We start from the raw sequence: 18622 nt of genomic DNA, 5'->3' as shown, positions 1-18622 counted from the left end.
TACTTTTCTCTAACGAGTGAAGTGCACACTCACTCCATCTGCGACAGGAGAATGGCCCTACCTGGAGCCTCTGGCAGAAAGCACCAGGGGAGACTCGAGGTTGACCCTTAGGGTTTTGGAGTCGGGGATACAGAGGATCCCAGGCCCGCTGTACTCCAACTTGAAAGAGATACTGGCAGCATATGAAGGGGTTCGAGCTGCTTTGGAAGTGGTTGGTCCTGAAGCACAGCTCCTGCTGGCACCCCGACTGCTGGTGCTGGGCTGGATGTCCAAAGGGAGGGTCCCCTCTACGCCTCATGCATCTGATGCTACGTGGAGTGAGGGGGTCACGTTTAAGTGCAATTGCTCTGTGGGGGTGCTTGCAGCAGTGGAAGCGGAGCAACTGGCAGCGCAGAGGCAAACCTGTCTGTGCTGCCGCAGCGTGGCAAGACATTGCTGCCCGGGTGGAGAACCTGGTTGTAAAATACGTCACGTAGATGCTCACATACCCAAGAGCCGGGCCACTGAGGAACATCAAAACAACCAGCAGGTGGATCTGCAGTCAAGTGGTTAAAGGCTCGCTGGCACGGAGGACGATGGCTGAAATAGAAATATGGGGAGGCCTGGCAGATCCATTCTATCCCACTCCCAGAAACCCGCCAAGGCAAGCGCCATGTGCTTACAATGGTGGAAGCAACCACCGGTGTTGTGATAATCAAATATAACCACACAATTCACCTCATGTGGATGTTGGGGAGGAGAACCGCAGCGCGCACCGACCTGTTGATCGGGGACTCCATCGGCTCCTCTCCTGCAGTCAGGCGGTAAGCGACACAACGGTGCAACGCTGTTGGAAAAGAGGCCTTACCTGATCAAGGGAAAAAGGAAAAGTCCTTTGGGAAGTAGCCTGCATCTGGGGACATTTTGTCCCATCTGGGCTCTGCGTGAGGCGCATCGAAGAGAGGTACGCCGCAGCAGCATACTGTTTCTACCGCCTGTTTTAGTGGTGGGAGACGTCCCCCATTCTGTTCTGGGTCTGTGAATAGGGTAGGAAACATCAGATTAGGCTTTATCGGTAGCGATACGGTAGCGAATCGGTAGCGATCGGTAGCGATCGGTAGCGAAACGATATCGTAATCAATGGCGGCCGCAATATCAATTGGATGATGGTGAAAAATGGCCTGAAAATGGATCTAAGAAGTATAATACCGTATTACAATTAATGTTATTCTGTCGAAGGAGTGAAAAATGGGATGAAATACCGTATGTAGATGTGTTCTTTGCTTTAAGAAACAATTGGGAAGTTGGAAGAACTGTGGGCTTGTGGATTCTAACTACCAAAATGGTGTCTATTTGGTCAAGAAAAAGAATAGCAATTCTCGTTGTACAAGCTGTAAAACAAAAACGAATGGTACAGAGGAAAAGGATGAGGATGTTGAGGTGTTAGTTGCGCCTCATAAAACTGTAATGATGACTCCTAATCCTAATTGGGGTGACAGTCAGGCTCTTTTGGAATATTTGTTTACTACAGAGAATACCTAGATGCCTGTCTCCCCAGGGGGGAGCCCGGGTGGGATCCAAACACTGGTGGAGGGTCACAGGGAATAAGAGAATGCCAAAAATGTATTCTGTGTGGAATCCAGCGTGGAATCCAGAAGCCACAGAACTGGGCAAAACTGTGTGAAATACGACAGGGAGATGAAGACCCCCCATGGGTCTTTTCTGAAAAATTATGTGAAGCAGCTGGGAAGCGGGCTAATTTGGACCCCGCGGATGAGAATGATTCTAGACTTCTTAATGTGTTGTTCATTGGTCAGGCAGCACCCGACATTAGAAAGAAATTGCAGAAAGTGGATGGTGCTGATGGCATGACGATATCCCCATTATTATCAACTGCTTGCAAAGGTTGTAATAACCGGGAAAAGGAAAAACAAAAGAAATCAAAATTACAAGCTTCCTTGTTGGCCACCTTGTCAGAAGGGCAAGGAAGAGGCAGAGGAGGAGGCAGAGGAAATTTTAGAGGAGGCTTTCGAGGTAGAGGAGGAAATCGTGGGAATACCGGGGAAAGTCATAGTGATATTCCTTTCGGAGCGAAGCAGTGTGCGTATTGTAAGCGAGAGGGCCACTGGAAAAGAGATTGCCCATGCCTTTCGAATGACCAGGAAAGAGGAGCAGAGGCAGTTGCTGAGGTATTGGCAGAGATGGGATTGGCCTGCAGGGGGCCGGAGGAATATATTAAAGTTTCCCCAGCCGATCCTCTTGTTCCAGCAAAGCTGGGGAACGAAACAATAGATTTCTTAATAGATAGCGGAGCAACTCACTCGTCCTACCTGATTGTACAGGACCTTTAAGTAAAATCAAGACTAGTGTCATTGGTGCCACCGGGAAAAGGACTCGAAGGTCATTCTTACAACCAGTGGAGTGTACAATTGGAAATACCACGGTAAGTCGTTCATTTCTTTACATGCCAGAGTGCCCCTTGCCATTGTCGGGGCAAGATTTGCTGTGCAAGTTAAATGCACAAATAACTTCTTCTGAAAATTTGGTACAGCTGCACATTCCCCCAGAAAACGCCTGGAAAGCACAAATGGGTCTGCTGACTCAAGGTGAAAGGGATGAAAATGCCGACGTTCCCGAAGAAGGATTGAATGCAGCGATACCGCTGGTATGGGCGTCGGGGAAGCCGGGACGAGCAAAAAGCGTTTCCCCAGTCCAAACTGAGTTGAACTCTGGAGCCCAACCGGTAAGAAAGAAACAATACCCTATGGGATGAGAGGGGCGGAAAGGACTGGAAGCACTCATTAATTCTTTTGTAGAATATGGGCTATTACGGGAGTGTCAATCAGAATGTAATACTGCCATTTTGCCAGTAAGAAAGCCGAATTCTCAAGAATATGGGTTGGTACAGGACCTGTGGGAAATTAACTCTCACACAGTCGATGTCCACCCTGCGGTGCCAAAGCCCTATACTTCCCTTGCTTCCATCCCTGAAAATCATCTGTATTTTACAGTTCTAGATTGAAAAGATGCTTTCTTTTGCATTCCGGTGGATGAACAGAGTCAGCGCATCTTTGCTTTCGAATGGGAAAGCCCGACCACCGGACGAAAGACTCAATTATGTTGGACTGTACTACCACAGGATTCAAAACCAGCCCAACGTTATTTGGTAACCTACTGGCAGAAGAATTGGAACGATGGCAAGGTAATAATGGACACATGACCTTGTTGCAATATGGTGATGGTTTATTAATTGGCTCAAGCAAGTACAGTGAATGTTTTGAAGCTACAGTTAGTTTGCTGAACTTTGCAGGACTCGCAGGATATCACGTCTCCAAAAACAAAAGGCACAAATAGCAAAAGATAGAGTTCGATACCTGGGATTTGAAATCACGCAGGGACAGAGGAAATTGAGCGCAGAGCGGAAGGAGGCAGTTGGCAGAATTGCTGTGCCTGCATCAAAAAAAGAGCGGAGAGGATTCTTGGGTAGGGCTGGACGGTGTGGGCTGTGGATTCCTAGTTTTGGAGCGATCGCTAAACCACCGCATGCTGCCATCAAGGCTCCGGAGGGACTATTTGAATGGACTGCTGAGTGTCAAAAGTGTTTTGAGGAAATCAAGAAAAGACTTATGGAAGCCCCTGCATGAGGACTTCCAAATTTAGAAGAACCCTTTCAGCTATCTGTGCATGAGAGGCAGCAGGTGGCTTTAGGAGCCCTAACTCAAGTTTCATGTCCGGAGGAAAGCGATGGGCTGGATATGCAGTAGTGACCAGAGACCATGCTTTGGAAGCCGAATCTTTGCCTCAAAATACTTCAGCCCAGAAGGTGCAATTGATTGCTCTAACTCGAGCTCCAGAAGAAAAGTACTGGGAAAAGGCTAATACTTTCACAGATCCAAACTATGCTTTTGGAGTTGCCCATGCTCACAGGGCAATTTGGAAAGAAAGGGGACTTGTAAACTGACAAGGAACTCCTGTTAAATATGGAACTGAAATTAGCTGTATTACAGCCAAAGAAAGCTGCAATAATTCATTGCAGGGCGCACCCCAAAAAGGGAACAGTGATCTAATCAGGGAAATCGGAAAGCGGACATAGCTGCAAAAGAAGCAGCCCTGAAAAGGTCGAATGTGGAAGGAGCTTTAATCCCAGGACGTCGTCTAGAACTAACTCCACCACAATACACTGAAAAGGAAGATCAATTAGCTGAACAATTGGATTGTATAAAAACGAACAGGGATGGTGGATGACACCTTGAAACCAACTTCTAATCCCCAAAAGGATAATGGAATTTGCATTCAAGAAATTGCACCAAGAAACGCATAGGGGCTCTGACGCATTGGTCCTTACTGCAAAACAAAATATGTTATGGGACCACAAATGCAAAGTATTGCCGACATCATAGTGTTAAAAAAATGTTCCGTATGTTGTGCTAACAATCCAAAGGTGGAAAAGAAAACAATAGGAGGAAATGTAAAATGAGGAATAATGCCCGGGGAGTAGTGGCAAATAGATCTGTCCTAGTTACCTAGATGTAACCGGTATAAACGTTTGTTAGTCCTGGTAGATACTTTTTCTGGTTCACAGAAATCACAGAATCACAGAATCATATAGGTTGGAAAAGACCTTTAAGATCATCGAGTCCAACCATAAACCTAACACTGCCAAAAACCACCACTACACCATGTCTATAAGTACCTCATCCAAACGTCCTTTAAATACCTCCAGGGATGGCGACTCAACCACTTCCCTGGGCAGCCTGTTCCAATGCTTGATAACCCTCTCGGTGAAGAAAAATTTCCTAATATCCAGTCTAAACCTCCCCTGGCGCAACTTGAGGCCATTTCCTCTTGTCCTATCACTTGTTACCTGGGAGAAGAGACCGACCCCCACCTCTCTACAGCCTCCTTTCAGGCAGCTGTAGAGAGCGATGAGGTCTCCCCTCAGCCTCCTTTTCTCCAGGCTAAACAGTCCCAGCTCCCTCAGCCGCTCCTCATAAGACTTCTGCTCCAGACCCTTCACCAGCTTCGTTGCCCTTCTCTGTACATGCTCCAGTACCTCAATATCCCTCTTGTAGTGGGGGGCCCAAAACTGAACACAGTATTCGAGGTGTGGCCTCACCAGTGCCGAGTACAGGGGCACAATCACTTCCCTAGTCCTGCTGGCCACGCTATTTTTGATACAGGCCAGGATGCCATTGGCCTTCTTGGCCGCCTGGGCACACTGCTGGCTCATATTCAGGCGGCTGTCAACAAACACCCCGAGGTCCTTCTCTGCCAGGCAGCTTTCCAGCCACTCTTCCCCAAGCCTGTAGCGTTGCATGGGGTTGCTGTGGCCCAAGTGCAGGATCTTGCACTTGGCCTTGTTAAACCTCATACAATTCACCCAAGCCCATCGATCCAGCCTGTCCAGGTCCCTCTGCAGAGCCTGCCTACCCTCCAGCAGATCAACACTCCCACACAACTTGGTGTCATCTGCAAACTTACTGAGGGTGCACTCGATCCCTTCGTCCAGATCATTGATAAAGATGTTAAACAGAACTGGCCCCAACACCGAGCCCTGGGGAACACCGCTTGTGACCGGCCGCCAACCGGAGTAAACTCCATTCACCACCACTCTTTGGGCCCGGCCGTCCAGCCAGTTCTTTACCTGGTTGGCCTGAAGCTTTCCCCTGTCGCACCAATAAGGCAAGAGAGGTAATGAAAGTAATGTTAAAAGAAAGAATTCCTAGATTTGGTGTTCCAGAAGGAATATCTTCTGATAACGGACCTCATTTCATAGCAGAAGCAGTACAGGGAGTATCAAAAATTTTGAAAATAAAATGGGATCTCCATACCCCATGGAGACCTCAATCCAGTGGAAAGAGAGAGCGAATGAATCGGACTCTGAAGAGGCAAATTCCAAAATTGTGTCAGGAAGCTCACCTCAAACGGGTAGGAGCCCTACCTTAGGCCCTATTGAGAGTTAGGGTAACTCCAAGAACCAGAGGAAGAGTAAGCCCCTTTGAGATAATGTATGCACAAGCATATCCTATCAAACGTACATTAAAGGACAGGGAACAGTTAAAGGGTATTTAATTTCTCTTTTGAAGATCTTCTCTTTGTTTCATAGGTATTTAAATGAGAGGACACCTTGGCCTTTGGATACCCCTGTCCATCCTTTTCAGCCGGGAGATCTTGTCTACATTCAACCTTGGCCAGACGAGCCACTAAAGGAAAAGTGGAAACAGGATGGCTTCATAAGGTTTCACATGGTTTAGGATTCTCCCTGAGAGGATGGTTACAAAGTCTAGTACAGAATTGAATTATCTTCGTAATAATTGTAATAACTGTTTGTGTCACGTTTAGACGTTTAAAAAGTCTAATCACTAGACAAACATCTCCATCCCATCTGTTAGTTGTACAAAACAGAAGTGAGACTTGTCGAAAAATTGGATTTCGATAAGTCTCAAAGGGGGGAATTGTTGTAATAATCAAAGGTAAGTATACAATTCCCATAATGCTGACGTTGCTATAGAAATCCATCGTAGAGCCCGACCCTGTCTCCATAGGAACTTAGACAACGTTCCTTGGTCTGAGAAGCAGCATGTGGCTGTCGAAAGCAGAAGTGTAACTGATGTGTTACTGGTCTAGGTAGTAAACCATGAAGAACCGCTGAGATCTGCCAAGAAAGTAGGAAACTAGGGGAAAGGTAATGCGGGCAGGGGGAGCTCGCGACCACCGACTCACGCACCACCTACCCCAATTATACCACCGACTGAAAGGATGAAGTTGAAGAAGAACAACTAAGCGTGCGCACTAATTTACACGCTGGGCGAAGAGACTTTAACCAATCATTTAATAGAAGAATATTGCATGTGTATTAGGAAGTTGAATATGTTAATGCTTTGTGTATCAATGACTGTTAATTTGAACGCGTGGCGTGCTGTCTTGAGACAGGCACCCGTAGCTGCGCAAACATGCAATAGAATACCTCTGCTCTGTGCGTGTATTGGCATTTTGCACACCGGGTACGTGAAGCCCGATTTTGGGGACAACACCGGCTGGCTGGATACATATCCCGTGCCCCATGCCACCGCCCGGAACGCTCTCCTGGGCCTTGAAAAGCAAGTCCCATGGCGACACGGCACCCCAGAGAGAATTGAGTCGGGCAACGGGACTCATTTCCCAAACAACCTCAGAGACACCTGGGCCAAGGAGCACGGCATCGAGCGGGTATATCACATCCCCTGTCACGCACCAGCCTCCGGGAAAATCAAACCATACAATGGACTCTTAAAGACTACGCTGAGAGCAACGGGTGCTGGGACATTCAAACGTCGGGATACACATTTAGCAAAGGCCACCTGGGTAGTCAACACTAGGGGATCTGTCAATGGAGCTGGCCCTGCCCAATCAAAGCTCTGACGTACTGTAGAAGGGGATAAAGTCCCTGTAGTGCCCGTAAAAAATAGGCCAGGGAAGACAGTCTGGGTTGCTCCTGCCTCGGGCAAAGGCAAACGCCTTCGTGGGATTGCTTTTGCTCAAGGACCCGGGTGCGCTTGGTGGGTCATGCGAAAGGATGGGGAAGCCCGCTGTGTACCTCAAGGGGATTAGATTTTGGGTGAGAATAGCCAATGGACTGAATGGTCTGATGTTAATTGCTATAAAATACTGCATGTAATCACAACCATGGTTGCTATATGCCATATCAACGGTATTACAGTAAGAATCGCCCAGGTTAATGGAGAACGAACATTGATGAAAGCAAGCAAAGTGCAGCGGTGATGGAACCAGAACTGGCCTCAGCGTGCAACAAGCCAGCACCACACACCACCTCTCCTGCCCTGAAGGACCGTTATGCCAGATGGAGCCCAAAGTCACGGACTAAATGAACCCAACGGACATTTTAGGGGGATGGCCCACAGACCAAGGGAATGATATCTGTGTGCATATATCAAAAGACAGGGAAAGTGGTGGAGATCAATTGGAATGTATCAGAAAGGGTAGAACCTGGGCATGACGAAGATGGTATAGAATAAGGGGTGGGCGCTGTCCTGGTTCTGGCTGGGATAGAGTTAATTTTCTTCCCAGTAGCTGGTATAGTGCTGTGCTTTGGATTTAGTATGAGAATAATGTTGGTAACACGCTGATGCTGTAGTTGTTGCTAAGTACTGCTTACACTGGTCAAGGACTTTTCAGCTCCCCGTGCTCTGCCGGGCGCACAAGAAGCTGGGAGGGGGCACAGCCGAGAGAGTTGATCCAAACTGGCCCAAGGGCTATTCCATACCATGCGATGTCACGCTCAGTATAGAAACTGGGGGGAGTTGGCCAGGGGACAGAGATCGCTGCTCGGGGACTGGCTGGGTGTCGGTCGGCACCTGGTGAGAGGTTGCATCAGTTGGGTTTTGTTCTGGCTTTTGTTCCTCTCTCGCTGTCTTGTTGTTTTCCTTTTCATTACAATTTATTATTATTATTATTATTGTATTTTTTTTCTAAGGAGGAGGAGGCTGCTTCTTTCTGGTCCCGGATCCACAGCCTTCGCCACATGTGCATCCACCCATGGCAGCTCCGCTCCAAGGCCACACGCTGGCCCCCAACAGCCCCAGCTGGTCTTGCACCTCCATCTGGGTGGGGGGGAGGGAGGGCTCCCGGGCAGGGCTCCCACCGCAGGCCCCTCCGCCGCCCCCCACCGCCTCTCCCCACTGGGCCAGTGCCACCTGCAGCAGCTCACAGTACTTCTCGGTCACAGCCTGGGTGGCCTGGAGAGCGCGGATGAGCTCGAGGACCACCTGCCCCTTGGCTGTGGCCATGGCCAAGAGGCTGTGGGGGGGAAGATCCACGTCCATGGAGCTCTGCGCCCTGTCCTCACGATCCCAAGAGACCCGCTCTTGCTCGATCCCCGTGGGCATCTCCAGTGTGGTGTCCTGGCCAAGGGCCGGCCCTGGCTCCCCGACCAGCCCCTCGAGAGCCTTGGGGGACCGGGGGGTTCCCGACCGGGTGAGCGCCGCCAGCTCTGCCATCGCGCCAGGCCAGGGCTCTGGGAAGGAGTAGAAGGAGCCGAGGGAAGAGGAGTCCAGGGAGCCCAGGGAGTCCATAGAGGCCAGCGGGGCCCGCGGGGACAGGCGCTCCCTGCTCAAGGCCTCTGTGCTCGCCCTGCAGAGGAGAAGAGGGAAGAGACCCCGCTGCACCCCGGCCCCTCCAGCGGGACCCACGGGCAGCACCCCATCCTCGGCCCGCGGGCAGGGCTGCCCAGCGTGGGCAGGGTCAGGGTACGGGGTGAGGGTCTGGGGCAGGATCTGGGGGTCTCCCCCACACTCACCACATCTCCAGGCTCTGCCTGGGCTTGTCCATTGCTCCATCCGCTGGCAGAGAATCTGCCAAGAGAGGAGACGGAGTGAACGGCCGGCAGCCCCCAGCACAGCCCCGGGTCAGGGCTGCTGTGGGATTTCGGCCGTTTGCAGGGCACTCAGTGCCGGGGCCACTCACCACTCTGCTCCTCCGGCCGGGCTCTCTCCGTCCTCGTCCGACGCTTGGACTTCTTCCACCATCTCTGCAGGACCCCCAGGAGCTGGCTGAGACGGGAGCAGCTCCCAGCCCCACGCAGCAGCCCCCACATGCAACTCCATACACACCACGCCACAGCACAGCCCGCAGCGGCATGCCACCACATGCTATACCACGCCACACCACCCCACGCCACTTCACCCCACCACACACCACACCACGGCACAGTGCGGTGTGGTGCACCCGTCACCTACCCTGAGCCGCTTGGCCCGCAGCATGGCAGAGACCAGGCTGAGCTGCAGCACCAGCATCAGGAGCGGGAGCAGCTCAGCCAGGCTTGGGACGTTGGAGTGCCCCATGGCAGCGGCTGCGGTGCAGCTGCGGCACTCCGGGTCAGCAGCAGAGGCCCGCCGCGCGGATCCCCAGGGACCTCCTGGGTGGGCAGTGACGGGACCCCCAACACTGCTGGTGTGGCAGAGGCTGAGGCTGCAGTCTGCCGAGATGAGGCCAGACTGCGGTGCCCACCGCCTGCTGCCTGCTCCCGCGGGGAGCTGCACCCTCCTTTATAGTACGGCAGGCAGGCACGCCCCCCTTTGTGACCCCGTGGGGCAGGCAGGGACCCCCTTTGTGACACGCAGTGGCCTCCCACGCCCTTCCCCAGCTGGTACGGGCAGACGCGAGGGGCTCATGAGGGACTGGGATGTCCCCCTGGAAATCAGGGGTGGCAGCTGCTGGAAGCCCATGGTCTGCAGGACGGGGGACCTGGGGGTGCTTCAGCGAGGGGGAGAAGGAGAAGGAGAAGGAGAAGGAGAAGGAGAAGGAGAAGGAGAAGGAGAAGGAGAAGGAGAAGGAGAAGGAGAAGGAGAAGGGGAAGGGGAAGGGGAAGGGGAAGGGGAAGGGGGAGGGGGAAGGGAAAGGGGAAAGAGAAGGAGAAGGAGAAGGAGATGGAGAAGGAGAAGGAGAAGGAGAAGGAGAAGGAGAAGGAGAAGGAGAAGGAGAAGGAGAAGGAGAAGGAGAAGGAGAAGGAGGATGGGGAAGGGAAGGGGGAGGGGTAGGGGGAGGGGGAGAAGAAGAAGGAAAAGAAGAAGCAGAAGCAGAAGCAGAAGTAGAAAGACAACGACAGGAGAGAAAGGGAGAAAAAATGAGGAGAAGGAGAATGAGGAAAAGGAGAAGGAGAAGATGAAGATGAAGGAGAAGGAGAAGGGCCTCCACACCTGGCCCTCCAGCCAACGGCAGCACTGGCGAGAACTTTTGAAATTAAAGAGGATCCCCTCGATGCTGAGCCCAGCTCCTGCCCAAACCCACCCCAGGTCCCTCCCTGCTGAGCCCAGGCCCTGGCTGCTTGACCCCAGCCAGCAGCCGAGCCCCCCCAGCCGCTCGCTCCCCGCAGTGCGATGGGGGAGAATTGAGAGGGCAAATGCGAGAAATAAAGGAAACTCTGGTCTGGAGACAAAGACAGGTTAATTAGTCAAGGGAAATAAAGCACCAAAGCCCCAAGAGGTTTCTGAGAGGTCGGCACCCGCAGCCGAGCTGGGCGACGCCAGGCCAGGCCCGAGTGAGGGCTGTGTTGGAAAAGCCTGCCCGTCTGAGCGGGCAGCGCGATGCCAGGCAGGCTGCAGCGTCCCCTCGGCCCGCCGGGGTCAGCTGTGTCCCCCAGAGCGGTGAAGGGACCGAGCCATCGCTTCGTCCCCGGCCGAACACGCGGTGCTCAGGCGCGCTGCAAACCCTGCCTGCGTGATGCTGGCTACAGCCGGGAGAGACCTCGGTGCTGCCCCATCCCAGCCCCAGCGGGGTTGGGGGCCGGGGGCACCCGGCCCCCCCACACTGCCTGGGGTCACCCCATAGCCCCCGCCCTTTCTCCCCAGTTTGGCTGAGCCTGACCGCTGGACTGGGGGCGAGACGGGGCGGGGGAATGCTCCGGGCGCAGCCTGGACCCGGCTGTGCCTCGGGGCCCTGCTGGGACCCCCTGTGAGCGGTGCCGGCGCAGGGCTGGGGGCTCTGTGGGACCCCCGTCCCCGCTGCCCTGCAGTTTCCATGCTGTCTCGGCTCTTTCCCTTCCTCCTCAGCCTCTGGGCCTGCTCCGGCCGGGATCCCTCCTCGGCCAGGGGCTCCCCGCGGGGACGGCGTCTCCCTGCCCTCGCCAGGGTCCCCCCGCCAGATTCCTGCCCCCAGCCAGGGGCAATATTGCTCACCCTCTCTCCGCATTCCCTCCGCTACGGCAATTCCTGCTGCCAGCGTCTGTGCGCCGTGCCAGCGAGCCCGAGGACCGCTCTGTGTCCCCTGCACCCTGTCCCGGCTCCCCCACCACCTCCAGCTCTCATCCCCCTGCCCCCCCAACACCCATGGGTGTCCCCCCACATTTGGCTGCTCTGTCCCTTCCTGCCGGCTGACGGGGCCCCTTGCCCGGGGGAGACCCCGCTCCCAACGTTCACGAGCCCCGACGCCTCCGACGGCGGGTACATGGGGTGTGCGGGGCCATGGGGGCAGCGGGTCCGGCCCCCCTGGCACAGGCTCTCGGGCAGGGCGGGGGCAGCGCCCGTCCCTGCCGGCCTCGAGGGTGAGCACGGCCGAGCCGCCGGCGCTGTCGCCGGAGAAGAGTCAGAGGCCACTCAGCCAGAGCTGACCTAGTCGTGAGTTTCTTGAGTTCTAATCACTAAACGTAGGTATGTGAAATACGTACTGAGCGCAGATGGATCGGCGGTCGATACTCTACTATTTACTACGCTCAAAGTCAGGATGGGCTACAAAGATCATCGCGGGAGCTTCCTGTATGTACCTTAAATGTTACACGCATGCCAAAAATGCCACGTAGCAACCCCTCGGTGCCTGGTGTCAGGTACGGGATCTCTCAGCCCCGAGGGGTAACCTCGAGAGGGGTCCCTGCTCAAGGGGACTGCTGCCCCCCCACACCCCCCGTGGGTCCTCCAAGCAGCGTCCGGGGCGCGGGGAGGGATGGATGTCCCCTGCCAGCGCCACCGACCCCTCCGTACCACAACCCGCCCCGTCCTCAGCAGCGTGACGGGGGGGTCAGCGCAAGCACCGCGTCCCGGGTCGGCAGGGCCGGATCCGGCGTCAGCTCCTGCAGGAGAAGGCAGAGCCCCCGGCGGGAGGGCACCTGCACCCAGGTGAAGGCAAAGGCAATTTATCCCACGGGGGTTTCCTGACCGTCCCCCGCAGCCACGCTGCAAGGCAGGAGGGTGCAGCGGCTGCTCTGGGTGCTCGAGGGGGGTGGTAAAAATAACCGGGAGGACGGACGTGGGGGCCGGATCTGGCCCGAGCGATCCTGTCCGGGGCTGCTATAAAAAGAAAGAGCAGCCGCTTCTCACCTCTCCAGCCGGCGGCGGGCAGGCGCCGAGGGGCTGGGTGCCGCGGGAGCCAGGGAGCAGCACCCGGACCCCACACCCACCCCGGGGCGCAGGTAACGCTTCTCGCTGGGGCTCCCGGGGGGTTTGATCCCGGCGGGTGACGCCGCAGACCCGGCGGGTGACGCCGCAGACGGGCTGCCGGGGCCGTGCTGCCAGGCGCTGGGGACGCCCGCCTGTTGGCAGGGTTTAACGCAAGTAATGGGACCAGGGTCTCGGCCGGTGCCGGGGTCAGGGTCTCGGCCGGTGCCGGGACATGTGCCGAGCAGGGTCCCCCTGGCCGGGGATGCAACTGCCGGGTGCTCTCCCCCAGCCTGCCCTGCTTCCCCGCACAGACCCCTCCCAGGCCCCGCCGCCCTCCCGGAGCTGACGCTGCCCTCGCTCCCCCACCTCCCCAGCCGCTTGCAGAGGAACCGGCTGCTTCCCTGGGGCTTTCCCCGGGGCGGCTCTGCCCGCCATGGAGCATCTGGCGCTGGGCCTGGTGCTGCTGGCCGGGACCCTCACCGCCAGCAGCCCCCCACGCCTGCAAGACCTCGACCCCGTCAAGGAGGTGGCGCTGGACATGGCCCCCACCTCCTTCGATGACCAGTACCGGGGCTGCAGCCGCATGATGGAGGAGGAACTGGAGGAGCTCAACCGCACCGAGTTCGCCAACAACAGCGTCTATGCCGAGGCCTGGACCCACGCCGCTGCCGAATGGCGGAGTCGGCAGGGCCACGTCCCCCGGCTGCTAGGACTGCGGCCGGAGCGGGCGGTCGCCCTCCTGGCGTACACCCTGCACGGCCCCCTCTACCTGGCATTCAACACAGCCGTGCGTGAGGCCGGGCGCTCCCGCGGGGAATACCTGGGCGCCTTCCGCTTCAAGGCGCTGCATTTCCTCTTGACCGAGGCTCTGCGTGCCCTGCGGGACACCCAGCCCCGCCGCTGCCACCGCGTCTACCGGGGCGTCCGGGGCATCCGCTTCACCGCCCGGCCCCGCCAGTCCGTCCGCTTCGGCCAGTTCACTTCCACGTCCCTCCGGAATGAGAGCACCTTGCCCTTCGGCCAGGACACCTTCTTCTCGGTGGAGACCTGCTACGGTGTCCCCATCAAGGACTTCTCCTTCTTCCCCACGGAGGAGGAGGTCCTCATCCCGCCCTTCGAGAGCTTCGAGGTCACCGACGTCGCCCGCGATGGGGACAGAGCCCTCATCCAGCTCCGCTCCCAGGACGCGCTCAGCACCTACAACTGCGAGTTGGTGACAGGTGACGTCCCCGCGGGACGGTGCCTCCGCGCCGCCGGGGTGCAGGGTCCTGGGGGCAGGGGGTGGCCCCGTCCCACCAGCTCTGCCGGGAAAGGGGGGGTCTCCATCGTGGGGAGGGCGATGGGGCGAGCTTGCCTTCGGGCGCGCGTCCTTGCTCGTCTCCCAGCCGCTCTCCACCGGGGTTTGCGACGGGGGCCCTCTGCAGCAAAGCACGGCACGGCACGGCATAGCACGGCACGGCATGGCATGGCACGGCGTGGCACAGTGCAGCACAGTATGGCAAAGCATGGCATGGCATTGCATGGCACGGCACGGCATGGCACGGTGCAGCACAGCATGGCATAGCATGGCACGGCACGGCACGGCACTGTGCGGCACGGCGCGGCACAGCGCGGCACAGGACAGCAGAGCACGGCACGGCTGGGTCGGGGCGAGGAGCGGCGCGGTGCGGAGCGCGCAGCAGCCGTGCAGACAGAGTTGATTTCTTTGGCAGAGAAGAGATGCAAGAGCCGGCCGTGCGTCTTCAGCGCAGGTGAGGCAGCGAGCCCCCGCTGCAGCCGGGGAGGGCGGCCCCCGGCCGTGCCCCCCTGCCGCCCCCGGCTGCCCCTGACTCCCCCTCTCCAGCCCCCCCAGGCAGGAGCGTCCCCGGGGACCCCCCGCGCCTCTGGGGGCTCCTCCTGGCAGCCGCGGCCCTGGCAGCCGCCGGGGGCCCCTGAGCCGCGATGGCAGCGCTGCCGCTGCACCCCAGCGAGGAAAAGGGGTCGGGAACGGGAGCCGCCAGCTTCACGGAGACGGCGGGACGGGACGGGGCAGCAGGAGGGGCTGGGGGCACCGGGACGGCCCCGCTGCGGGCTCCCGCACGGCGGCTCAGCCCTGCCGCGGTGCCGCAGGCCCCGGGACGCCCCGGCAGCCCCGCGACGCCAGCAGGGTCTGGACGAGGCCTTTCGCAGAGCCGCGGCCGGGGCTTGGGGCCGAGCGTGGGGTCTGCGAGGGGCTGCCCCAGGGAGGGGGGCTGGTGCTGACAGCGAGCGGGCGGACGCGGCAGGGCCGCTTTTGGGGGTGTCCCTGCCCAGCCGGCCGCTCCGCTGCTCGCCTTTCCCTGGCTCCCAGAGGAATAAAGCCTTGCTGTGGGACCGGGGCGTCTCCGGGGGTTTCCTGCGGCTCCCTGGGCTGGGGGCAGCTCGGGGGGGCTGCAGCCGGGGTCTTCTCCAGCCCCCCCCCAGCCCCAGCCCTCCCGCATCCAGAGCATCCCGCAGAGCAATGCCTGCGCCCCGGGTCCTGCTCCAGGAGTCCGGGGGGGGGGTGGTGGGGGTGTCTCCTCCTGGGGTCTGTGCCCCTGCCTGTCCCGTGGCTGCCTGCAGCCTGGGGGGGGGGAGGAGGGGGGGCTCGCAGCCCCCCCAGTGCCCGAGGGAGCAGGGAGGGGGCCAGCACCGGCCACCCCAGCCCCGGTGCCCAGGAGCAGGGCCCTGCCAGGACAAGACGGGTGGGGGGCTGCCCCATGGAGCAGCACATGGGGCTCAGCAGCACCGTGCCGGGGGACAGCCCCGACCCCCCCGGGTACAGAGGGGGACGCAATGGGCCCAGCTCCCCGGGGGTCCCTGCACCCCAGGGCTCCCCACCCTCCTCCTCCTCTTCCTCCGGGCCAGGGTGCAGCCGTGGGGCCAGGCATCCCCCGGGGCTGTCCGTGGCTCTCCAGCCCCTCGCCGGGCAGGGAGGGGGCCAAGGGACGGATCCTGCCCTCTGCGGGCACCAGGGCCACCTCCTCTCCCTCCCTCTCCACCCTTCTGCACCCACGGGCGGCCCCATCCCCAGGACACGGGTGACACCGGGTAGCCTTGATGTGCTTTAATAAACCCTGGGGTCCCACAGCCAGCTGTGGGCAGGTCCCGGGGCCGGCCCAGGCAGCGCTCCCGGCTCGGTGAAGGGCGCCGGGAGCCCCACGCGCAGCGGGACCGGCAGACACGGGGCCACGTGGACCCCACGGCGGGGCACGGAGACAGGCCTGCACGGAGGCATCACGTCCCCACGCAGAGGTGCGGGGCCGTGGGAGCGGGGACCCGCACCGCAGGGCGCTCACCCGTCACAAGTTGCTCCCCGGTCTCAGCCCAGTCCCCCGCTCTTGGCAGGGGCCGGGGCCGGGGCCAGGGGCAGCCACCGCACGCTCCTGGTGTCGACGCCGAGGGGGCTGAGCACCACGCAGGTGAAGTTGGTGTGCAGGTGCTGGGCGCTGAAGGAGCTGAAGTGCAGGTCGCGGCGCAGGATGACCCCCGAGCCCCGCGGCTCCTCTCTGCGGACCCAGCAGGGACCCATCAGCACCCGCCCCCGGCTCCACGACACCCACCCGGGGCTGGGGGACCCCCTACCCCTCCCTGCCAGCCCCACTGCCGCTGCCCCCCCCCCCCCCCCCCCCGGGAGCCCCCACCCCGGTACTCACAGCACCGTCCCCTCGCGCACGGCCCCGTCCGGGTGCAGCTTCTCCACGAAGGAGCCGTTCCCCAGCCAGTAGAGCAGCGTGAGCTCGGGGAGGCCGCTCACCGCCTCGCACAAAACCGTCACGCTCTCGCCTGGAGCCGGAGGGGACGCGGGGGTCAGAGGGGCTGCGAGGGTCCCCAGTGCCCCCCGGGCCAGGCTGCTCCTGACCACAGGCGCAGCCCCCCCGCTGCAAAGGGGAATGTCCCCCCACCTCACCAGCACCCCAAAATCTCGGCTGCGGGTGGAGGATGCACCCTGCGTGTCTGCCGGAGCCGCCCCCTGCCCCGTGCCTCCCCCCGGCTGGGGGTCTCCCTGCAGCCCCCCCCCATCCCCAGGCCACCCCGCAATGGCCCCAGGGGTCGCTCACCCGGGCGGGGGGGCTCTGCCGGCATCTGCACGACGGTGATGCTGGGGGGCTGCAGGGCCATGGCACCTGGGGGAGCAGAGCGGGGTGAGGCGGGGGGACGAGAGTTGCCCCCGAGACCCCACATCTCTGGGGTGGGTGGGAGGGCAGGGTCCCGCAGGGGCACGGCTCATCCCCAGCTCGCCCGCACAGGTCCCCTGGGGGACACAGAGCCAGGAGTTGGCCCCGGCCCCCCCGGCCCCCCCAGCAGCCCCCACTTACCCGTGCAGCGGGAGGCCAGGGCCCAGCAGAGCAGGGGCAGGAGGAGCCGGGGTCCCGAGGACCCTGCGGGCAGAGATGGGGCTCAGCGCTGGGCACACCGGGGTGCCCCCCCCCCCCGGAGCAGCTCCCCCCAGCACCCCCCAAACCTAGGATGGTCCCTCCCAGCACCCCCCCGCACCCCTTAGCACTCCCCCAGCACCCCCCAAGCCTAGGACGGTCCCTCCCAGCACCCCCCCGCACCCCTTAGCACTCCCCCAGCACCCCCCAAGCCTAGGACGGTCCCTCCCAGCACCCCCCCGCACCCCTTAGCACTCCCCCAGCACCCCCCAAGCCTAGGACGGTCCCTCCCAGCACCCCCCCGCACCCCTTAGCACTCCCCCAGCACCCCCCAAGCCTAGGACAGTCCCCCCCCAGCACCCCCCAGCTGGCCACGGTCCCCCCCAGCATCCCCCCCGCCCAGCATCCCCCCGCCCCACAACGGTCCCCCCCCCCGGGCTTCGGGCTGTTTCCCCCTCCCGGGGTGCCCCCAAGTCCCGGCGGGTGCCCCCCGAGGGTGCCCCGGCCCCCCCCTCCCCGGGCTCCCGGCTCCCCGCGGCCGTACCGGCGGGGCGCAGCGCAGCCATGGGGCGGCGGCGCTCGGGGCAGCCGCGCTTTATGGGGCGGCCCGAGGGGGCGGCGGCGGCGGCAGCGCCGTGACTCACCGGGACCCGCCCCGCCGGCGGCCGCCACCGCACCGGGACCCCCCCACCGGGACCGACGCGTCCTCGGGCCCCGTGTCCCCCAGCCCCCCGTGTCCCGGTGCAGCCCCCCGTGTCCCGGTGCAGCCCCCCGTGCCCGTGCCCCCCTGTGCCCCCCCTCTGTCCTTCGCCCCACGCCCCCCTGTGCCCCACCTCCCTCTACGCATCCCACAGCCGCTCCGTGACCAGCCTGGCTGCACCCCGCGCGTGTGTGTGTGTGTGTGCCCCCCCCCGCCCCACATCCCCCCGTGCCCACGGGTGAGCAGCCACGGGACACAGGAGCGGGGCCCGGGGGTCGCCCCGTGTCCGTCAGGCGGGGCGCGGAGCCAGGCAGTGTCACGGGGCTCGGGGACAGTCCCACCGGCGAGCCGGGGGCTCCGGGGCCAGCGGGGGGGACCCAGGGGCGAGAGAGGGTCTGGGCAGAGCTGCGCGGGCGAAGAGGGAGGTGGGCGAAGCCCCCCGGGCACCGAGCACCCGTGCTGGGCGGGGGGTGCTCGGGGGTGGCCCCGGGGTGGCCCAGCCGGGGCAGGACCACGGCTTAGCACTGGCCCCCCAGCTCCAGGGGGTGAAGGAGAGAAACCCCCAGGGACCCACGCGGGGCTTCGCTCCGGCGCTCGACCGCAGGGGAGCCAGCGCCGAGCCAGCCCCGGGGACCCGGCCAGGGGCCCGAGCGGGGTCAGCGGGACCCCGGGCCAGGAGCCGACCCCTTTCCCCCTTCCTGCGG

At 60.5% G+C, this 18622-nt stretch overlaps 2 protein-coding genes across 2 annotated transcripts; one reads left to right on the top strand and one right to left on the bottom strand.

The window, feature by feature from the left end:
• The first annotated feature begins 13278 nt into the window (after positions 1-13278).
• On the top strand, positions 13279-14780 carry ART1 (ADP-ribosyltransferase 1). Its single transcript, XM_075492052.1, has 3 exons — positions 13279-14065; positions 14558-14596; positions 14698-14780. Exons 1-3 carry the CDS (start codon positions 13279-13281, stop codon positions 14778-14780), a joined length of 909 nt encoding a protein of 302 aa, XP_075348167.1.
• A 1122-nt stretch (positions 14781-15902) lies between these two features.
• On the bottom strand, positions 15903-17784 carry IL18BP (interleukin 18 binding protein). The gene is made up of 5 exons (XM_075501417.1): positions 17763-17784; positions 17162-17224; positions 16904-16969; positions 16499-16628; positions 15903-16351 (listed from the first exon to the last, which is right to left on the bottom strand). Exons 1-5 carry the CDS (start codon positions 17782-17784, stop codon positions 16165-16167), a joined length of 468 nt encoding a protein of 155 aa, XP_075357532.1. The 3' UTR covers positions 15903-16164.
• Positions 17785-18622: the final 838 nt, after the last annotated feature.

This window comes from Mycteria americana, chromosome 1, assembly GCF_035582795.1.
Source record: "Mycteria americana isolate JAX WOST 10 ecotype Jacksonville Zoo and Gardens chromosome 1, USCA_MyAme_1.0, whole genome shotgun sequence".
Lineage (NCBI taxonomy): Eukaryota > Metazoa > Chordata > Aves > Ciconiiformes > Ciconiidae > Mycteria > Mycteria americana.
The sequence above is the reverse complement of the archived record's forward strand: the minus strand, read 5'-3'. Positions and strand labels throughout refer to the sequence as shown.

Coding starts and splice junctions, on each gene's coding strand:
- ART1 (XM_075492052.1), top strand. CDS start 13,279: ATGGAGCATCTGGCGCTGGGCCTGGTGCTGCTGGCCGGGACCCTCACC. Junction 14,066..14,557: donor CAACTGCGAGTTGGTGACAG/GTGACGTCCCCG, acceptor TTTCTTTGGCAG/AGAAGAGATGCAAGAGCCGG. Junction 14,597..14,697: donor GCCGTGCGTCTTCAGCGCAG/GTGAGGCAGCGA, acceptor CAGCCCCCCCAG/GCAGGAGCGTCCCCGGGGAC.
- IL18BP (XM_075501417.1), bottom strand. CDS start 17,784: ATGGCTGCGCTGCGCCCCGCCG. Junction 16,629..16,903: donor GGCAGAGCCCCCCCGCCCGG/GTGAGCGACCCC, acceptor CTCCGGCTCCAG/GCGAGAGCGTGACGGTTTTG. Junction 16,352..16,498: donor GTGCGCGAGGGGACGGTGCT/GTGAGTACCGGG, acceptor CTGGGTCCGCAG/AGAGGAGCCGCGGGGCTCGG.